Genomic DNA, 19,108 nt, shown 5'->3' on the forward strand with positions numbered 1-19,108 from the left:
TTCCCCAGCCCCGGTAAGATCTCGCTTCGCTTCCAATATTGTTCCGCCACAGGACACGGGACCACGAGAGGAGAACCACTGGGGCGAACCTGTGCAACTAGGACGGAACCAGCTGAGCACAGAGGAACGGGAGCGACGGAGGGCTAACAACGCCTGCCTCTACTGTGGAGGGCCGGGTCACTACCTTGCCACCTGCCCGAGCCGACCGTTAAACCAAAGGGCTCGCTAGCCAGGGGAAGCATCCTAGCGCAGTGATTTTCAACCTTTTTTGAGCCGCGGCACATTTTTTACACTTACAAAATCCTGGGGCACACCACCAACCAAAATGACACTCTAACACAGTACATACAATACATATAGTTAATAATATCGATTCTAAATGTATTTATACTCACTTAGTGTGAAACCTGGGCCTGTTTCGATGAACACAAAATGGATATCCTGGCAGGAATGGTAGAAAGACACGCACGAAGCTCGTCCTCAACAGCTCTCAGTCTCTCTCTGTTTTTCGTTTTTATCGCAGTCAAGCTTGAGAAGCTCAGCTCACATAGATATGTGGTTGAAAACGGGAGCAATGTCAAAATAGCTTTGTTGGCCAGAATGGGGAACTCCTTGGCAACAGATAACCAAAAACTGTCCAAAGGAAAACCACAATCTTGTTTCAGTTCAATGAGTTCCTCTTGCTCCTTTAAAGTCATGTCCTTTCCAGCAACGGATGCTGAGCTGTATGGGTCCCTAACCCAGTCAAGGCATTCTGTGAAGGCTGAAGAGAAATAAAATGACAACTTCTCCTCGAGAGTTTTCAAATGTGTGCCAATCACCTCGCACATTACAGCAGTGTTGCCATCATGACGTTTCTCGGTGAGCGGGAACATCTCAAGGTTGCCACGCTGCACATGTTGTTGCCAGAGCTGCACCTTTAAACGGAATCCGTTCATTTTATCAGTGCTTGTAAGCAGGTTTTCATTTCGGCCTTGCATCCGTGTGTTCAGTTCATTCAGATGATGAAATATATCAGCCAGGTATGCCAGCTTTGCACACCACTCATCACTTGCAAGCAGCTTTGAGTAATCGGACCTCTCGTTTGTCAGAAATACTTTAAGTTCCTCTCGCAGCTCATACACACAGGCCAGCACTTTGCCGCGCGACAGCCACCGGACCTCCGTGTGGAGCAATAGGACCTTATGTTCCGCTCCCATTTCCTCACACAAAGACGCGACATTTCAAAGGTCGCGTCTTCACAAAGTTCACTATGCGCACAACATCATCCAACACAGGAGCTAGATCTGCTGGTAAGGTCTTTGCAACGAGGGCCTCACGGTGCAAAACCAGTGTATGTAACAATAACATCTGGGTTTCTTTCTTTGACCCTACTTACGAAGCCTTTGATGCGCCCGACCATGGCTGCGGCTCCATCAGTGCAGACACCTGTGCAGTTTTCCCACGTAAGCCCGCTTTTGTCAAGATATTCCGACGTGACCCGAAATATTTCCTCTCCTGATGATTTTTCTGGCAGTGCCTTGCAAAATAGGAAGTTTTCTCTAATGTTTTCTCCATCCACAAAACGCACGTTGGCCAAGAGCTGACAATGTCCACTAATATCCGTCGACTCATCACGTTGCAAGACAAATTTCTTACTGATGCGCATCATTTCCAAAACAACAGTTTCGATGTCCGCAGACATGTTATCAATACGTCTGGCAATTGTGTTATCTGAGAGAGGCACTTTAGCTATCTCTTTGGCCGCGTCAGGGCCGAACATCTCATTTACAATGGCTTTACAAGCTGGCAGTATTAATGTTTCTGCCACAGTGTGGGACTTTTTTGCTTTAGCTACGAGTTCATCAACAAGGTAGCTAGCTTTGAGGGCTCTCCCGCTTAACTTTGTGGTTTTTCTAAAAAAAGTTGCCTGTTTCTCATTGTTTGTACGTAAGCGTACAAAATAGTCCATCGGCTTGTTTTGAACGGAAGGGTGTTTCGTTTGGAGATGGCGTTTAAGCTTGCTTGGCACCATGGCGCTATTGGATAGCTTCTCACCACACACCAAGCACAGCGGCATTGGTGCTGTCGCATCCCCGGTGAAAGTAAATCCAAATGAAAGATAGCTTTCGCTGTATTGCCTCGAGCTCACCGTCTTGTCTTTTTTCTTTTGACCACTCATACTAGGGCCTTCATCTGTGTCAGAATTTTGTCCAGGGCCCCGTTCGGCATTTGTATTTTCCCTCCTCAAAAACTTCTAAAACCACTGTCACTTGCTCGTCTTGCTGAGATAGCAAACTGTCACGTGTCGTGCAGCGCTAACTCTATTGTCTTCACAGGCATTTATTGCCCTCTGCTGCCACCCAGTGAAATAGAAGAGTATTACATTATCTGTTACACTTTATTACAGCACAGACACCTGGTGGTTAATTGGTTAAATTGGTTAATTAGATGATATTAGATAATTTCCCACGGCACACCTGACGATCTCTCACGGCACACTAGTGTGCCGCGACACACTGGTTGAAAATCACTGTCCTAGCGAGCCGGGCCGGTATACCTCTGTCTTCCCGTCCCCGAACCCAGTTACATGCCACCCTCAGTCGGAAGGACCAGACACTAGAGCTTCTAACCCTCAGATTCTGGAGCGGATGAGGGCTTCCTGGACACCAGGTTGGTTAAACAGCTGGGGCTGCCTACCGAGCTACTAGAGGAGCCACTGGAAGCTAGCACTCTCGACGGGAGGCTACTGGCTCGAATCACCACCCGCACCTGCCCAGTCCAGCTCCAGTTGTCAGGTAATCACTTCGAACAAATTTCCTTGTCATTGATTCTCCGTTTATACCTCTTGTTTTGGGGCTCTCCTGGCTGTCTGTTCCTAACCCTCACATTTACTGGACTGCAGCCAAAATAAAGAACTGGAGCCCCACCTGTTTAGCCCGTTGTTTGCGATCTGCTCTGCCTCCTTCTGTAACCCACCCGAAACCCGAACCAGTGCCACCAGACCTGTCGTTAGTACCAGCCGAATACCATGGGAATTCTGAGGCTCTCTCGATACCCCCGCATCGATCATATGACTGCGCTATCAACCTGCTACCAGGAGCTACATATCCCCGTAGCCGTCTTTATAACATCTCTCGACCTGAACCGGCGGCTATGGAGGAGTATATCCACAATTCCCTGGCAGCAGGGATCAGCCGTCCCTCCTCTTCACCTCTGGGAGCCGGCTTTTTCTTCGTGGGCAAGAAGGACGGAACACTCAGGCCGTGCATCGACTTCAGAGGGCTGAACGAAATCACGGTAAAGAACAAGTATCCACTCCCTCTCATGAACTCTGCTTTTGAATCTCTCCAGGGAGCAACCATCTTTTCTAAGTTAGACCTGCGCAACGCCTACCACCTGATCCGGATCCGTGAGGGCGATGAGTGGAAAAGTGCCTTCAACACTCCCCTGGGACACTTTGAGTATCTCGTCATGCCTTTTGGCCTCACCAACGCCCCCGCAGTATTTCAGTGTCTGATTAACGATGTGCTGGGAGATATGCTGGGCAGATTCGTTTTTGTCTATCTCGATGACATTCTCATCTTAGAGTCAAGCAGAGCACATCCAGCATGTTCGTCAGGTCCTCCAGCGGCTGCTGGAGAACTGGCTATTCGTCAAGGCAGAGAAATGTGAGTTCCACGCATCCACTATCACATTTCTCGGCCATATCATAGCCCAAGGTCAGGTGAGGATGGACCCTGAAAAGGTGAGAGCGGTCATGGATTGGCCCAAGCCCGAAAGTAGAAAGCAGCTGCAGAGATTCTTGGGGTTTGCTAATTTCTATAGACGCTTCATTAGAAATTACAGCCACATTGCTGCACCCTTGACCGTTCTTACCTCCCCTGCCAGACCGTTTCACTGGTCCCCGGAAGCTGAAGGAGCCTTTGTGGAGCTGAAGAAGCGATTCACCTCAGCTCTTATCCTCACCCAGCCAGACTCTTCTCGACAGTTTGTAGTTGAGGTTGACGGCTCGGACGTGGGAGTCGGAGCTGTCCTGTCCCAGCAATCCCCTGAGGATAACAAACTGCATCCCTGCGCCTTTCTTTCCCATCGCTTGTCTCCCACAGAGAGAAACTACGATGTTGGTAACCAGGAGCTACTGGCAGTCAAATTGGCACTCGAGGAATGGAGACACTGGCTGGAGGGCGCCGAGCAACCGTTCGTGGTTTGGACCGACCATAAGAACCTTGAATATATCCACACCGCTAAACGGCTTAACCCTCGCCAAGCCAGGTGGGCCCTATTCTTTGGCCGTTTCAGTTTTGCCCTCACCTACAGACCCGGATCCAGGAATGTGAAGCCCGACGCCCTATCTCGACTGTTGGAGAAAGAAGAAACAGCTGCCGAGCCTGACACAATTATACCCAGAGCCTGTATCATTGGAGCTGCCACCTGGGAGATCGAAAAGGAGGTTAGGACGGCTCTTCAACATCAGCCAGACCCTGGTAATGGCCCCCCGGGCCGTCTGTTTGTACCTCTTTCTGTTCGGTCATCTGTGTTACAGTGGGGACACTCTCCTGCCACCCTGGAGTAGCCTGCTCTCTGGAGTTTCTGCGCAGGCGGTTCTGGTGGCCAAACATGAGGAAGGATGTGCAGACCTTTGTTTCAGCCTGTCCCATCTGTGCTCAGAATAAAGGATCCAATCAACCACCCCCCCGGACTCCTACATCCGCTTCCCATACCACGTCGTCCCTGGTCCCACCTGTCTCTGAATTTTATCTCCAGATTGCCACCATCTAAAGGTATGACTGTAATACTCACGGTTGTGGACCGATTCAGCAAGTTTGCTCATTACCTGTCCCTGCCTAAACTGCCCACAGCCGAGTAAACAGCCGAGCTTCTGGTATCAGCGGTATTCACAGTTCACAGCCTGCCTTTGGACATAGTATCTGACCGAGGTCCATAATTCACATCCGCAGTGTGGAAATCTTTCTGCCGAGCCATCGGAGCCACCGTAAGCCTGACCTCAGGGTTCCATCCCCAAGCCAACGGACAAGCAGAAAGGGCTAATCAGAAGCTGGAATCCACCCTACGTTGTCTGGTGTCCTCCAACCCCACTTCCTGGTCAGCTCAGCTTCCATGGGTGGAGTACGCCCACAACACCTTGCTCACATCAGCCACAGGTCTGTCTCCCTTTCAGTGCGTGTATGGATTTCATCCTCCGCTCTTTCCCTCTCAGGAGAGGGAACTGGCAGTCCCCTCAGTCCAGGCACACTTCAGGAGATGTCATCGCACCTGGCACCAAGCCCGAGCCTGAGCCACTCTGCTTCGAACCTCGGCCCAGTATCAACGCCATGCTAATCGTCATCGCACCCTGGCCCCCACCTATTCTGTTGGAGACAAGGTATGGCTCTCGACCAAAGATCTCCCATTAAAGTCTACTTCAAAGAAACTGTCACCCAAATACATTGGTCCCTTTGTTGCTGAAAAAGCGTTATTCCTCACCCCTTGTGTAGTTCAGCAGGGACAAGAGGAGACGTCACCCAACATGAGTCCATCGAGAAGAACTGACCCGTAGTTCCCGTGAACATTTGCCCAGGTTCCCACAGACGCAGACACCTGCTGGTCTTTGAGGGGGCAGGGGAATACCAACAAAAAACATGGGAGTGATCATATATGGGAACAGAAGCGAACAGAAGTCATTCAGAGGTCAGACAGTGCCTTCACACAGACACAAGATCTGCACCTGCACCTGCAATGTCATACAATAATGTAGAAAGTAACAAATTAGAATCTGGGAATCTTGGGTTGGGATGGGTGGTGGGGGTCACAACATTATAAAGGCAGGTATGGGCTGCCATTGTAGTGATGGACATCATCATTCAAGACTGAAAATGCAGAAAATGTAATTCGAAAGACTCCAGGACCCTCAAGACTGACCATCTCCCATGCAGATGACATTTTGTCAACATTTCAGCTCTTCCTTTTCTCCAGACATTGAGGGGAAAAAAACACCATTGAAATGACAAACTTGGAGGGGGTTAATCATTATGGCCAGGAATGGAAGACCATGGATGTAATTGACCTACATGCCTACACGGGCTTCTAACACTGTTTGGAGTGTAAAGCTCAGGAGGTGATGCTGCTTCCAGTCTCTGGAATGCCAAGGCATGAAGACTGATATTTTGAGTGGTAAACACATGTGCAAGATCCACACATGGAAAGTGTTCCACCTCTGCTTTGAATGCAGAGACTACTTCAGGATAAGCACTTTATCTCGTGATATAGCAGTAAGAGCAGTGTTCAGTGGTTATATTATGAAGTTCCAAAATGTTCATGTAATTTTCAGGGTCAATAAAATATATTCAATATATAACATATTCATTATAGTTTTTATATTTTTACTTCTTACATATATTACATATACTGTGTAATAATTTTGACCAAAAACGAGTGGTGTAAAACTTAAAAAATACACTTTCCCTGCTCTTTGAAACATTTATGAAGGTTTAATCATTATTTTTTTTTTTTTTTTAAGTGGGATAAGCTATTTAAACATTCTGAATAGGTTTGTAGTTGAATATTTTGTAAAAATACTTGCTACAAAAGAATTATTGGTCCGGGTCAAAATTGACCCAGACCATACTATGAAGGTACAGAATATGAACAGTACGTAAGGGTTAAAGATGCAGTAAATGAGTCCGATACTGATCGTCTGTGTCTTAGAAAAGTTCATTTCCTGTATCCACAGATAAACCTGTCAATGTGACCCTGATACTAGGAAAAGAAGCAGTGGTGGAGGGTGTCAGCATCCTCGCGGTTCAAAAGGCAGATGGGCCACGAGATACTTCTCTTTACTGCAAGGCTTACAATCTCACTGGAGTGGGGCAGTCCGACTGGGTGGATCTGCATGTCCAGTGTAAGAAAATATAAATAAAATGCATATTTAAATGGACTTCAGCTGGCAACAGAACTTACAAATTCCATAAATTCCATTCCATCTGTAAAGAAATTGCCATGCACTTGGCTAGGAAACACAGGATATACGAGAAAATGCCTGTGTGTTACCAACAATTGTCATTTCCCATGTAAAAGTAAAGCAAAAACTAGCATGCGGATACAGATGTGAAGATAAGTGAAGCTTTTCTTAAAATAACACTGTCAGCAGGATGTCGACATTTAAGGTTACCAAGAAACTGTTCAGGCCCTGTGTGTGTGCGCATGTGTGTGTGTGTTCGTGTGTAAATTCTCACGGGTTCTGCGCTAATGTGCTTAAGCTTCTGACTTATAAAAGCTCTTTGAATCAGCTGTAAAGATGTTCAGTTGAGCGTTTCCAGTCCTGAAACTGTTCAAAAACTTCAAAGTCATTATTTTCATTAGTAGAAACCGAAAGCATTCAGCAGCAAATGTCAGCAACCAACCACCACAACTAGTTCTATCTGACATCTACGAAAACATGTGGTGAATTTGTGTCATAAGTTAGGGCCTGTGTAGGCTGACACTTTATCACAAATAACTAAAATGAGCTCAGTTTCTCTGTGCTCAGTCTGTAACTGAATTACAATTGCTGAGATGCAGAGAAGCTGCTAAATAATAAAAAATTGTCTACTGTAGTTGTTAATGCACACAATATTTTTTAATCGTGCGTGTGTTTGTTAGTTAGTTAGTTAGTGGGCATCCCCCTGGCACTGTGCTAATGCTCCACTCTGTTTTGCTGTTAGATCACAAGAAGAAGTCATACCATCAAGCCTTCCCCAACTGGAAAGAAACTCCTGTTTATGACAATGACTTTTTGGAGGAAATGATTAACCAGCAACACTGCATAATGCAGTAGCCAGCCACCAAAGGCTACGCAAAACAGAGTCACTTGCAAAGATACAGCGATTTTGACAACAAACCACAGAGGAACCACACTGAATCCTCAAATGGCATCTGATTTGATCCTTTTTGCCGTGTTTTGTCTCTCCACATTGAATGCAATTTTCAAGTCCCATATGTGAGTCCGTCTCTGCCATTGCTATTACATTACAGGATTTTGAAACAGAAAAATTACGCATGTCACCTCACACAGGAAGTGGACAGCAACGTGAGTTACTGTCTAAACTGCTGAACTGCTGATCAGAAGACGTTAACCGGTAATCTCACAGAGCAGGTTACAGTCACCACTTACTGTAAGTATATTGCTGGCATAATGTGTTCAATATTTTTGTGTTTAAAAGATTACTTTTACAGAGTTAAGACTTATGCATGGACATTTGTGCAGACTTCTATAACATAATAGATATATGATGAAAGAAAGTGCGATGACGGCAAGGAAATTAAGTCTCTTGCTGTTCCTAGGGAAGATGTCTGTGAAGGTTCTTTTATCTTCTAGTGAAGATATAAAATATTTATTGCTAAAGACTACATATATATCTATTCTCCACTCAAGGGATGCCACATAAGACGTAAACACAAAAAAGGAACTCTAAATTGAGTAATGTTTCTTATGTAGTACTTCTGACTAAATGCAGACGCACAGGCTGATGAAATTCATGTGTAATTGTAAGGTTAAAATTTATTTCAGCAGAGAGCTAGTGGGAGCAGGTCCTTTATTAATATACCCAAGATGAAAGTCAACATGAATCACATTTTTGCATTTTAGTTAATATTAACCAAGTGGTGTCTGCTTGTTGCTCAGTATGGGACAAATAGAGCGGGATGTTGCTCTGGGTTTCAGTATGAATCATTTTTCCAGGTTATAACATTGTTTTAGGAGCTTATCTTTGAAATCACAAGGTATGAACTACTGCACTATGTTGTGAAGCACAGAGCGGAGTCTTTGTTTTCTTTCAAAGCTTTGACATTTGTGAAAAATGCTGCTAGATGAGTAAATATATTTACCTTATCAAATCAACTATTGATAATCCTTTTTTTTTTTTGAAATTCTCCATCTGGTGTTTGAAATCTTTGCATGAAAGGTGACTGTGACTAAATGGATTTGATACTGGTTAGAGTCTTTAGCCCTCTTGAAGTTAAAAACAGAACCAGGATGATAAACACCTCTGATGTATTTACAGTCTCTTTAATAAGATTGTTGATCAAAACCTTGGGATTTGAATTTATGTTCATTTTTTTGTTTAACTTTCATTGACCAGGTGCATTTTAGGTCAATGATGAAGTTTAAAAAAATATTTGATGTGAGCACTTGTTGCTAAACAGGATTTAATGTTGTTGTGAACTTTAATAATGTCTGGTTGTGTTTAACATTCCCTTCAAAATTCTGTGCATTGGACTTTTTTAAGTATCATGTTTCAGACTATCACTGTTGTAAAATTAGACAATACTTTGTTCATCTTAACAGTTTACCACCACTTTTCTTTGTCACTACATACATTCTCATTGATGTGTATCATATTCTTTGGTTTAGTTCCATAATGGCATCAATGGTGAAGAGTGAGGTCATTCTCTCAGTTTACGTCGCTTCCTTCCTGATTGGTTTCCCTGCCAACCTCGTGGCTGTCTATGCCTTCAGTAAGAAGATCCACTCCAAGCCACGTCCAACAGACATCCTGCTGCTCAATCTCACCGTCTCCGACCTGCTCTTCTTGATCATCCTTCCTCTCAAGATGCATGAGGCAGCGTCTGGCATGACATGGACTCTGCCCAGCTTCATGTGCTCCATCACGTCCTTCTTCTTTTTCTCCACAATCTACACCAGCTCGTTGATACTGATGGCAGTCAGTGTGGTGCGCTACACTGCAGTAGCATTCCCCATCACCTATCAGCGGCTGCAAAAACCGGTGTATGCGATTAGTATCTGTGCTGTTATTTGGCTAATCTCAGGAGCTCACTGCAGCATCACTTTCATCGCCCTACACCACCCATCCCTGTCCAACAACAACTTCTCTGTGTGCTATGAAAACTTCACAGAAAAACAGTTGGCGTTCCTCCTCCCGGCTCGCTTGGAGTTCTTTATTGTGCTTTGCTTCATACCCCTTCTAATTTGTGTTTTTTGCTACTTGAACTGCATCTATATTCTGTACCGACGACCCGGGATATCCCAGAAGCAGAAGCAGAAGGCCATTGGCATGGCCATGGGGACTCTCGCTGTGTTCCTTATTTGTGTTATACCATACAATATCTCTCATTTAATTGGTTACTTCCAGGGTAAAAGCCCAGAGTGGAGGTACTACGCCTTGCTGCTTAGCACATTTAACACTTGTATTGATCCCATCATCTTCTACTTTTCTTCCTCCAGCCTCCGCTGCACAGGAAAAGAGTCCATATTCAGGAAACATTGGTCTCCTGCTGTGGAAATGGAAAGGCAGGGCACAATGTCCAGCTAAGAGTAAAATTTATCTCCATTGGTGCATCTGACACCTTTAAACATAACTGATCTCATATTACATTCTTGCAAGTATTTTGACTACTGTAAATATCACAATCTGCTAAAATGTGTTTTCTTGTTTGAAAATGTTAAATATGACTTTGGCAATTGTGCACATATGTGTGTATATGATATACATATTTCCAAATTTTATTGCATTCCATTTAAATGTGCATTGATATAGTGTGCATTGTTAAAGCATTACTTCCTGTTTACTTTAAACAGGTCCAGCCATTCTTCCACACTCATGTATTCTGTCAGCACGCATGTACAACAAACTGCAAAACAACACACCTCAGCTGTAAACAGTGTTTAATTTCCATGAAGAGCGTTTCTACACAACAGACAGATCAAAATCAACCCCAGGACATAAGCAAAAGTGAGATGAGAGTAAAAGAGTGAGCACTGGATTTAAATCACCAAAGGTTTGCTGTAGCTTTGTCTTTTGACTTACACCAAATGTTATGCCAAAATGAGCTAACTAATGTAGGGTTGCAAGTGGGTCATAACCAAGTCTATACAAATGTGTACATATACTCACCCACGGCTCTAAATTTGTTATCTCGAGTATATAATTTCTGATTGATGTTGTTATAAAGAGCTCAAATGCTGATGTCTTTTAAGGTAGTGTGTTTCCTGGTGCTTGAGAGACAACAGTAGAGTCAACACTGAGGGTCTGATTGTCAGGGTCATCCTCAACAATGTCTGTGTCTCAGACACATTCTCACATCGAGAGAGAGCACAAAGATGGAACACAGAGCACCAAGAGATATTCAGGAGGATTACAAGGCTGCTATGCAAGCTTTTATACTCTATGTTGCTTCACTCCTTTGTTGTGTGAGCTATTAATATCTTGAGGATGTTAGGTTAGTTTTTTTTTGTTGAGATTATAAAACTGCATGTTATAGTGACCTCAATATCATCCAAAACAACCATAACAATTGTGTGCAAATTGTTGATATTTTTGATATGTTTTATTCAGCAAAAAAGAGCCTGGGCTCAAATTGACTCCAATGAACCGATGTATACAACATTTTGATTTTATGCTTACTCAACTGTCTCCATTCAATTAGAAAAAATCATAATATACGAATTGATGTTAATCATGTATTTAAAGACGTTAAAATCAAAATAACCCCAAAACGAATAGGAGGGTCAGATTATCATGTTACTTTCATTGTATGTACACAGTGGTATACAGTAAACATAGCAAGAACGAACGGGGTTGACCTGCAGTGTAGATTTACATTTGTGCAGACTTCTGTAACATAATAGATATTTGAGAAAAGAACTTGTGAAAACAGGGGGGAAATCAATTGTCTTGCTGTTCCCAGGCAAGATATAAAACGTTTATTTCCACCCTCCACCTTTTCCACCATTTTCCATATGTGTGTATATATAGTCTGCGTCTGCCCTTGTCCCGTGCCATGCGATCACCCCAGCCATCCATTGTCCACAGTTTGTCTCATCTTTGTGCTATGAATTCTTGCCTGTTTTTCTTTGTACCTCGCTTTGAGAGATTTTTAGTTTCCTTCTTTTGAGAATTTTTGATCAAGTATTTTAGTTTGCTTTTTTTCATAGTTTTTTTTCCTCCATCTGTGTTTTTGGTTAATTCATTAAAGTTGGCTTCAGCCGTATCCCTCTCTCTGTGTTTGAGTTCTATTTCGAGTCCGGGTCTGACAGTACACTCTGGCCAGTATGGACTCAGTAGAGATGGAGAAGATGACGGTGGCCATTTGTGCTCAAGAAGTCTGTATCTCTTGTCAGGAGGAGTTTCAGACCGCTATGGCTTCTCAGGTATGTCACCTCATGTCTCAAGTTCAGGACATGTTCAACCACCACGTTAAGATAACTGTCAATCCCGCAGTTCCTGCACCCCCGATCGCGCTCACTGCTGCTCCTGCCTCGGCCATGCCTCCTGTTGGAGCCAGCATCAAGTTAGCTGGTCCTGAGCGATTCTCTGGAGAGATCGAACAATGCAAGCCTTTTTTGGAAGATTGTTCCATGCACTTTGAACATTTACACATCAAAGATAGCCTTTATGATATCCCACTTGTCAGGGAGAGCCTGAACAACCAGACTGTAATAGAACGCATCTGGGATGGATTTAGTGAGTGTATTCCAGAAAATGTCAGGTAAACCCTTTCTTTCTTTCTTTCTTTCTTTGTATCCATTTTTTTTTTTTTTTTTTTAGAAAAACAATCACACTTACAGTAGACTATAGTGCAAGTACAATCATGGTCACTCTATCCATTTAGTAGCATACTATCATTTTTAATATAATTTCATTCATTCATTCATTGGTCGCATATTAGAAGTGATAAGTCAAGGGATACACGGATACATGTCTGTGCACACTGACACACACACTTACATTCTATCTCTGAGACAAAGACAAATGTATAATATGTTATTTAGCCATATTAAGACATTGTTTTTGTTCCCCATCTTTTTGTAGCCTCCAGTTCTGTATATCCATATAATATAATCCATGTCATATAAGCTTTATAAAACTAAAGCTCTTTATGTAAAACCATCAATGATGCTTTTGATGCTTTTGGTATATACATATATATATATCATTTGGCCAAATTTAGAGTTAATGTAGTGCGGGCCAAACGGTCAAAAACCTGATCCAATACATGCATGTGATTCTCCCAGGTATCTGCACAAATGATTAAATCATCAAGGTACGTGTTACAATTTGGCAAACCAGTGTTAACAAGTCTCTGGAATGTGGCAGGGACGTTACATATACCAAAAGCCATCACATTGTACTGGCAGAAATGATCAGGGGTGACAAATGCTGAAATCTCTTTGGCACGGTCGTTAAAGGTACCTGCCAATAACCTTTTAGCAAGTCCAACTTGCTAACAAAGTTTGTAGAGCCAAGGTTATCGACACAGTCCTACATGCGAGGGAGAATATATAAATCTCGAACAGTAACTGCATTTACTTTGCGGAAATCCATGATAAACCTGGGAGAGCCGTCGGGTTTAGCGAACTCCACGGACTGGAACTAGCAGACGCCAAATCATTTTGCAAGAGATACTCTACCTCCTGTTTCATCAACTGTCGCTTAGTCTGACTGACCGCATGTTGTTTTATGGGGCGCGCATCCTTTACTTCTATATCATGTTTCAAGACAGAAGTTTGAGTTGGAACATCGCTGAACAAACAATTATATCGGCCAATCAGCACCTCCAGATCACGTTGTTGTTCAGCACTTAAATGTTGCAAACAGCATGACAGGGTTCTAAGCATTTTCGAATTTGGGAGGCGGACCGGCTGATGTGTAGGAACACGTATCTGTGGATCATCTCCGTGGCGAGCACCCATAGACTCTGTCACGATGATACCAGCAGCGTTGACGTCTGATGGCCCGGCCTCGGCTACTGAGGGTGAGGGAGCAGCCACGCTGACCTTGTCCTCGCAGGACTGGTAGCGTTTCAACAGGTTAATGTGACAGACTCCAGTCTTACGCCTTCTGTCTGGAGTACCTAGTACATAACCAGTGTCACTAAGACGCTCTTTAACGACATAAGGACCAGAGAATTTTGCTGCAACAACAGATCCTGTGCAGGGTAGCATCACCAAAACTTTATCATCTAGGCTATCTCAAACCTGTGCGTGAATAACGGAAACGCAAGACCACTGATCACTATGTTAGCAGCGTCTAGTCAACGACTGCATTTTAATCTCATGCAGATCGTCGTGCATGACAAGCTGTGAGCCGTGCTCCTGACTCATCGCGCGAAGACAAAAGGTATTCCCACGTCCCACTGTTTTTCAGTTTCTACACAGTACTTTCTGAGCATCGACTTTAGCGTCTGATCCCAACGCTCTAATGCTCCTTGCGATTGGGGATGGCATGTGGAAGACGCAATGTGGTGCACACTCAAACTCTTGAGTACCTGTTTAAAGAGACCAGACCTAAAATTAGAGCCCTGATCTGTCTGGATCACTCGCGGTAATCCAAAAGTAGAAAAAAAATTAAGTAAAGCTTTCACTACAGCCCTAGCGGTTATCGAACGGAGTGGAATAGCCTCTAGGTAACGAGTGGCCGTGCACATTATAGTTAACAAGTACTGATTTCCGCTTTTTGTTTGAGGTAAAGGGCCAACACAGTCTATAATCACTCTCTGGAATGGCTCTGCTAACACAGGAATGGGGTGTAATGGTGCATGAGGAACAATCTTGTTAGGTTTCCCGACAACCTGATACACATGGCAAGCACGGCAATGTTTAGAAATGTCAGACTTTACACCTGGCCCATAGAAATGTCGGAGGATGGCTTGATAGGTTCTGGTTATGCCTAAATGTCCTGCCTACTTGCTTTCATGCGCCACCGTCATCACATGCTGGCAGCATTCTGCAGTAACTATCTGGTAAACAGAATCACAATCTGAATTACCAGTTGCGAAGGAAGAGCATTTACGCAACAGCACGTCACCATCCAGAATATATGCTACCTTTCATCCCTTGCTCCGTCGTTACTCGCCACTTTGGCAAAGCACTCTTGAAGTGTTGGGTCTGCTTTCTGCATCTGGATCAACCACGCTCAAATGACTGGAAAGACTGACCCTGAACAGGCAATACACTCCCCACTTCTTCCTTCTGCTCCTTGTCACCTGAAAAAAACTGACATGAATAAACTGTCAGACAACGAGACTTCATGATCATATGGGTTGATTTCAGGGAGCGTGCGCGAGTTACAGCGCAGGCTAGAAATACATTTAGGGGTGTCTGACCTGATGACTGGAACCCATCACACTTGGGCTGGTCTAGAATTTCTAGTGTGGGCATTACCTTACCTCCTGCGATATTGTTCCCCATCAGGAGTATGATACCGGGAATTGACAGTTCAGTACAAACCGCTACTGGGAAGAATCCGGTAACAAGGGAGGACTGAATATGGCACTGGCCGTGGCACATAACCCATTTCAACTCCAATTCCAACTGTGTACCTCTTACCGATAAAATCGTTTGGGGAAATTTTGTTTTACGCCTTGGTACATTATAGTCACCTCTAGTTAGAGCTTGCAGTCTTTGTCCTTCAGTGTTTTTTCTTTGGATGAATTCATTCAGATGTGGGGAGGCAAGAGCATTTAAATCTTTGAAGATGAGACAGGTATCCATAAAGATTTGATAGCTATCAAGATCAAGAATATTATACCTTTTTAGGATATTACAATAATGAAAGTGAAGAGGTTTCCTATCTAAGATTTTAACTGCCTTCTTGAAAAGAGAGACTAGATGGGTTTTACTATATTTTCATTTGCGTGTGTCCAGGTTGTAAAACAATAACTTATGTGCAAAAATATCATGGCATGCATATAGACGTTAGCTGTTTTGGATGTGAGAAAAGGTTATATATGATAGAAGTTTGATAGATTGAATTTAATGGGGTTCGTGATTTTTTTTAACATCTGCTTTAAATAATATGTTTGTGTCAAAGACTACTCCAAGATATTTGAACTCTTCTACTACATCAAGTCTCTCTCCATTGTCCGTTACAGATGGTCGATCGCCCTCTGCTGACTGACGAGAGAAGAACATGCAAACATACATACATCTTATTAGTATTGAGGTGCAAACAAGATTGATTAAGTCAATGAGATATGGATGTCAGCCGATAATTTTTCAGCAGCTTCTTGTTTTGTTTTTTCATGGACATATAGTACCGTGTCATCAGCATAAAGGTGCAGATTGACATTAGGCAAACTTTAGGCAGGCCAATTACATAGAGACTGAATAGAAAGGGTCGGAGAATGGAACCTTGGGCTACTAGTTGAGCAGCTGAGGCAAGGTGACATTGAGTTCCCAATCTGCACAGTCAGTTTTCTATTTGACAGGTATGATCTCATCCAGCAGAGTGCGCCATCCGAGTTAAAGAGGGACAGTTTTGAGAGGAGAATGGCATGGTTTAATAAGTCAACAGCTCTATTTAAGTCCAAGAAAACAGCTCCTACATAGCCACCTTGATCCAGAAAACCTTTGATGTTCTCATGAAAGTAACAAATTGCTGTCTCTGTTGAGTGTTTTTTACGAAATCCGAACTGTATTGGATGGAGTGCATTATGCCCATTATTGAGATGATCTGTTAACTGCAGTGTAATCCATTTCTCTGACATTTTTGAAATGACTGGCAAAATACTTATCGGCTGATAATTCTCTAATTGAGTTTTGTCACCAGTCTTTAGAACTGGAGTAACCTTAGCAGTCTTCCAGATAGCGACCCAGAACTTCCATAACACATTTAGAAAAGGTGCTGCAGCTGTCCTCAACACCAGTATTCATTAATACACTGGACAAATCATACACTTGCAGAGCATTATTCAGATTTTGTTGTTCGCTTTTAGATATTATATGGTAGCTGCTAGCTCTAATGGGGCTACTAGTAGGACGTTTCCAATGAATTTTTCTTGAACATTGAAATTATGGTCAGAGAGGCCGGACAAAAAATTAAAAGTTTTACTGATCCTATCTGGTTTATTTGTGAATATTAAATCAGTTGCTCTTTTAGATGTCTTGGTTATTCTTGTTGGACCTTGAATGATTTGAGTAAGGCTGTGATTATCTGTTAGTTGCTTCAGTTTTTTTCTGTCAGATTTATTGTCCCAGCTGATATTAAAATTACCTAAAAGAATAATTTCCCTTTTGAGATCATTGCATTTTAGGATGGTTTTAAGTTGATCATAATTTTTTTTTTTTTTTTAAGAGGAAGGAGGACAGTACGAACATATAACAGTTAAGGACATTTCAGAGGAAATGTCTGGGCCGATCACAAGAACCTGGAATACAGAAGAAAAGCTAAATGACTGAACTTTCACCAGGCCAGGTGGGCACTGTTCTTTAACAGATTTTCCTTTGTGCTCTCTTACAGGCTAGGGTCCTGAAACATCAAGCCAGATGCCCCGTCCCAACTATTTGAACCCGAACCAGAGCCCGTCCTTCCACTGACCTGTGTATGTAGAAAATGAAGTAAAGCAGACTAATGGTGAGGCTCTGCCACCTACTAGGTGTCCAGAAAATCGTTTGTTTGTCCCTACTGAGTTGCGCCCACAGTAGATTCATTTGGTCCACACTTTGCTGCTTTCCTGTCATCCAAGAGTTCGGAGGAATATGTTTGTCATCTTCCAGAGGTTCTGGTGGCCATCCATGGAATCAGAGGTCCGGGAGTACACTGAGGGTTCGGTCTGCACCAGGAACAAGGTGTCCTCCGGGGCTGCTACAGCTGCTGCAGCTGCTCCCCATCCCCTCCAGGCCATGGGTCAATATCTCCTTCGACTTCATCATGGGGCACAACATGGTGAAGTTTTGGTTTTGTTCCCTTTTTGTCTGATTTCCACCTGTTCTCCTGTGTGTGTGTGTGTGTGTGTGTGTGTGTGTGTGTGTGTGTGTGTGTGTGTGTGTGTGTGTGTGTGTTTAGCATGGGTCTCCCCTTGTCCTGTGCCAGAATGTTTCATGTTTATGTGATCACCCCAACCATCCATTGTTCACAGTTTGTCTCAGCACAAATTCTTGCCCTCTCTTTTCCTCAGCCAGGAGTTGTTTTGATTGTTAATTCAATAAAGTTGGCTTCAGCTGTACCCCTCTCTCTGTGTTTGAGCTCTGTTTCGAGTCCCAGCCTGGTAATGTAATCATAAGGTTGAAATTTATCTCAGCAGAGAGCTAGTGGGTGTGGGTCCTTTGGTAATATACTCAAGATGAAAGTCAACATGAGCCACATTTTTGCATTTTAGTTAATATTAACCAAATGGTGTCTGCTCGTTGCTCAGTATGGGACGAGTAGAGCAGGACGTTGCTCTGGGTTTCAGTAGAGCTTTGACATTTGTGAAATATTCTGCTGCTAGGTGAGTAAATATATTTACCTTATCAAATCTTGATAATCCTTTTTGCTATTGAAATTCCCCATCTGGTGTTTGAAATCTTTGCATGAAAGGCGACTGTGACTAAATGGATTTGATACTGGTTAGTCGTTAGCCCTCTTTTTGTTAAAAACAGACCCAGGATGACTGATGTATAGTCTCTTTAATAAGATTGTTGAGCAAAACCTTGGGCATCAGACTTATCTTAATTTTCTTATCATGCGTACATACTGTCACTGGTGTAAAATTAGACAATACTTTGTTCATCTTAACAGTTTACCACCACCTTTCCTTGTCACTACATACATTCTCATTGATGTGTATCATATTCTTTGGTTTAGTTCCATAATGGCATCAATGGTGAAGAGTGAGGTCATTCTCTCAGTTTACGTCGTTTCCTTCCTGATTGGTTTCCCTGCCAACGTCGTGGCTGTCTATGCCTTCAGTAAGAAGATCCACTCCAAGCCACATCCAACAGACATTCTGCTGCTCAATCTCACCGTCTCCGACCTGCTCTTCTTGATCATCCTTCCTCTCAAGATGCATGAGGCAGCGTGCTCCATCACCTCCTTTTTCTTTTTCTCCACAATCTACACCAGCTCGTTGATACTGATGGCAGTCAGTGTGGTGCGCTACACTGCAGTAGCATTCCCCATCACCTATCAGGAAATGCATGTAATTCTTAATGGCGTGTGTTGTTTTTACTGTAAATGACTGTGTATTTATTGTAAATAAATTGTCAGAAACATGTTCACATGACAGAAGTATATTTCACTTTGCAAACAGATTTTCTTTACCACTAGTAAGATGTAAGATACAGCCATTTTAAATTTTTAAATTATGTATGAACAAACCTGGAAAGACAGTTATGAACAGAGTCACCAAGCCCAGGTGACCAGAGAGTGTC

General features: G+C 43.2%; 1 protein-coding gene across 2 annotated transcripts; it reads left to right on the forward strand.

Annotated features, from left to right (window-relative positions):
* Positions 1 to 7,697: 7,697 nt before the first annotated feature.
* Positions 7,698 to 18,756, forward strand: LOC125015851 (free fatty acid receptor 2-like). Of its 2 annotated transcripts, none has more exons than XM_047597862.1 (2): positions 7,698 to 8,132; positions 9,371 to 10,306. In XM_047597862.1, the coding sequence occupies exon 2, from the start codon at positions 9,378 to 9,380 to the stop codon at positions 10,287 to 10,289; it is 912 nt and encodes a 303-aa protein (XP_047453818.1). In that variant the 5' UTR covers positions 7,698 to 8,132; positions 9,371 to 9,377; the 3' UTR covers positions 10,290 to 10,306. The 2 variants fall into 2 exon arrangements, 1 of the variants encoding a protein (XP_047453818.1); XR_007113643.1 differs by lacking the exon at positions 9,371 to 10,306 and adding an exon at positions 18,543 to 18,756 and having other exon boundaries at positions 8,056 to 8,132.
* Positions 18,757 to 19,108: the final 352 nt, after the last annotated feature.

The sequence above is a fragment of the Mugil cephalus genome, chromosome 11, assembly GCF_022458985.1.
Source record: "Mugil cephalus isolate CIBA_MC_2020 chromosome 11, CIBA_Mcephalus_1.1, whole genome shotgun sequence".
NCBI lineage: Eukaryota > Metazoa > Chordata > Actinopteri > Mugiliformes > Mugilidae > Mugil > Mugil cephalus.

Bases quoted from the DNA above. Each gene is read 5' to 3' on its own strand.
- LOC125015851 (XM_047597862.1), top strand. From the start codon at position 9,378: ATGGCATCAATGGTGAAGAGTGAGGTCATTCTCTCAGTTTACGTCGCT.